At 39.7% G+C, this 2,542-nt stretch overlaps 2 protein-coding genes across 2 annotated transcripts in view; one reads left to right on the forward strand and one right to left on the reverse strand.

The window, feature by feature from the left end:
- LOC118735193 (zinc finger CCCH-type with G patch domain-containing protein) overlaps nt 1–2,542 on the reverse strand; it is a 98,948-nt gene that overhangs the window by 38,568 nt on the left and 57,838 nt on the right. The window lies entirely within an intron of this gene.
- LOC118735194 (eukaryotic initiation factor 4A) lies at nt 462–1,922 on the forward strand (the record flags this gene model as incomplete). Its single annotated transcript, XM_036464839.1, is given in 3 exon segments — nt 462–1,075; nt 1,145–1,368; nt 1,434–1,922. Coding segments are annotated over 3 exon segments (983 nt in total), but the record flags the coding sequence as incomplete, so codon positions are not given.

Raw genomic sequence — 2,542 nt, forward strand, 5'->3', positions numbered from 1 at the left:
TTTGCCATACGATTTGTTTGCTGTTTCGAACTCAAATTAGCGTTCAAATGAAATCGAACGAATTTAATTATCTTTTCGATTCCGATTTCAAATCTTAGACTATTCGAAGATGCGTTTTTATTGCTAAAAGAAGGTAGTAATCTAGCTGGGAGTATTTATTGCTATAATATCGAGCCCCAACCGCCGAAAAGATGTAAACGACATTTTTTCAAAATTTTAATTTTGATGCACAAATGCATCTACATGCTCTAGGAACATTTCTGCAACCAAATAAAATTTCGAAAAAAATTTCGCTTAAATCGTTTTGAAGGTTAGGGCTCGATAAACACCAATACTACTTTCGCTCAAAACTTCATTAAGTAATTTAAAATAAATATTAATGTAAGAAGTAAAATTAGATACATGCATAATTTAAATTTTTTTACGAGAGATAATCAAAACTTAATATCTTATCTTTTAAGGTACGGGAAAAACCGCTACTTTCTCAATTGCAATATTGCAGCAAATCGATACATCCATTCGCGACTGTCAAGCGTTGATTTTGGCTCCGACTAGAGAGTTGGCAACTCAAATACAACGCGTTGTAATGGCACTTGGTGAATACATGAAGGTACATTCACATGCTTGCATTGGTGGTACTAATGTTCGTGAGGATGCCCGTAACTTGGAAACTGGGTGTCATGTTGTTGTTGGTACACCGGGGCGTGTTTACGACATGATTAATCGAAAAGTGCTTCGTACACACAACATTAAGTTGTTTGTTTTGGACGAGGCCGATGAGATGTTGTCACGTGGCTTCAAAGACCAAATCCAAGATGTTTTTAAAATGCTTCCTCCTGACGTTCAAGTCATCTTGCTATCTGCCACTATGCCGCCTGATGTACTTGAAGTCAGCCGTTGCTTTATGCGTGATCCAGTTAGCATTTTAGTGAAGAAAGAAGAGTTGACGTTGGAGGGTATCAAGCAGTTCTACGTAAATGTAAAACAGGAAAATTGGAAGCTTGGTACTTTGTGTGATTTGTACGACACACTTTCCATCACTCAGTCTGTAATTTTCTGCAACACAAGGCGTAAGGTAAATAAAAATAAAAATAAAAGCTGTTACCTCGTTTAGATATAGGATAATCATCGCATGTTTTGGCAGGTGGATCAGTTGACTCAAGAGATGACAAATCACAATTTCACTGTATCTGCTATGCATGGTGATATGGAGCAACGCGATCGTGAGGTGATTATGAAGCAGTTCCGTTCGGGATCCTCTCGTGTTCTTATAACCACTGATTTGCTCGCACGGGGTATTGATGTGCAGCAAGTTTCGCTTGTCATTAACTATGACTTGCCATCGAATAGAGAAAATTACATTCATAGGTAAAAACTACATATCCTCCTAATGTGAGTTTTAAAACTTTTATATACCTGCTATTTATTTGTAGAATCGGTCGTGGTGGACGGTTTGGGCGCAAAGGTGTTGCTATTAATTTCATTACGGACGAAGATAGAAGAATTCTTAAAGATATTGAACAATTCTACCATACCACTATTGAGGAGATGCCAGCTAACATTGCTGATTTAATTTAAACAGCTGAAACTGCGAGCGTCAGGAGAACCAGTCGTTGTTTCTAACATCATCCAAAAATAAAATCAGCAGAAAGAACCAACATAAGTTTTCCGAAACTCAGTTTATAAAAAATAAAAAGTATATCTGCTATATATTGAACAACAATAGCAAGAACTACTACGTCAAAAAAAAAGATTATATTGTTTTAACTTTTTTCTAGAATATTCAACAACAAAGAAGCAACAACTACATATATTATAATATGATAATAATAAACTAAACGGGCCACAGCTCTAGCAAATACAGGGCGGGAAACTACATCGCATTGTGTATTTACTTTTACCTGGGCTCGAAACTAAAAAGATCAAAGCATTATTCAATTGCTCAGTGGTCATCCTATCATTTTAGGGGTTGTATGGTATTGTACAAAGTACAACGCCTAGGACGATGTTGTCTTTGCGGGTGTGGATGCTCATTTCGATCGCATCGCAGTGTAGGCTGTTGATCGCCGCTCTGTGTCTTGCTGTGTAGCATGGATGATCTATGTACGCGTAATTCCACGAGGAATTGCTTCGACAATATAGTGTTCGTGTTCTTTCAGCGCCAGTACCTGGCTTTCTTCGCGGAAGTGAACTTGGACTATTGCCACTGCCCGGCCGATGCATTGTGGGTTGCGAGCAGGGTCTCTTGAGGACTTCGTTCCTGGCACGCAGTTGGTTGCAGGTATCTGAGGCGTGCGCGGAGAAGGAGGAGGCTATCAAACTCCACTCCCAGGATTTTGGGTGTGTTTGGTTGTTGGTATTTCGCGCGAGCGACGAAGACGTTTAGTTGGAGCCTGATATGGTTTTTTTTAGATGCTAAGAAAGCTAGGACCTGCGGGAGTCGAGTATATCACCGCCGCTTTCAAATTGTCACTGTCTACCCTGAGCATTCCCACGACAGCCGGTTATACGTACCGGAATGGCTCGGGTTGTACCCTGACGG

This window comes from Rhagoletis pomonella, unplaced genomic scaffold (genome assembly GCF_013731165.1).
Source record: "Rhagoletis pomonella isolate Grant_MI unplaced genomic scaffold, Rhpom_1.0 Rhpom_scaffold_00003, whole genome shotgun sequence".
NCBI lineage: Eukaryota > Metazoa > Arthropoda > Insecta > Diptera > Tephritidae > Rhagoletis > Rhagoletis pomonella.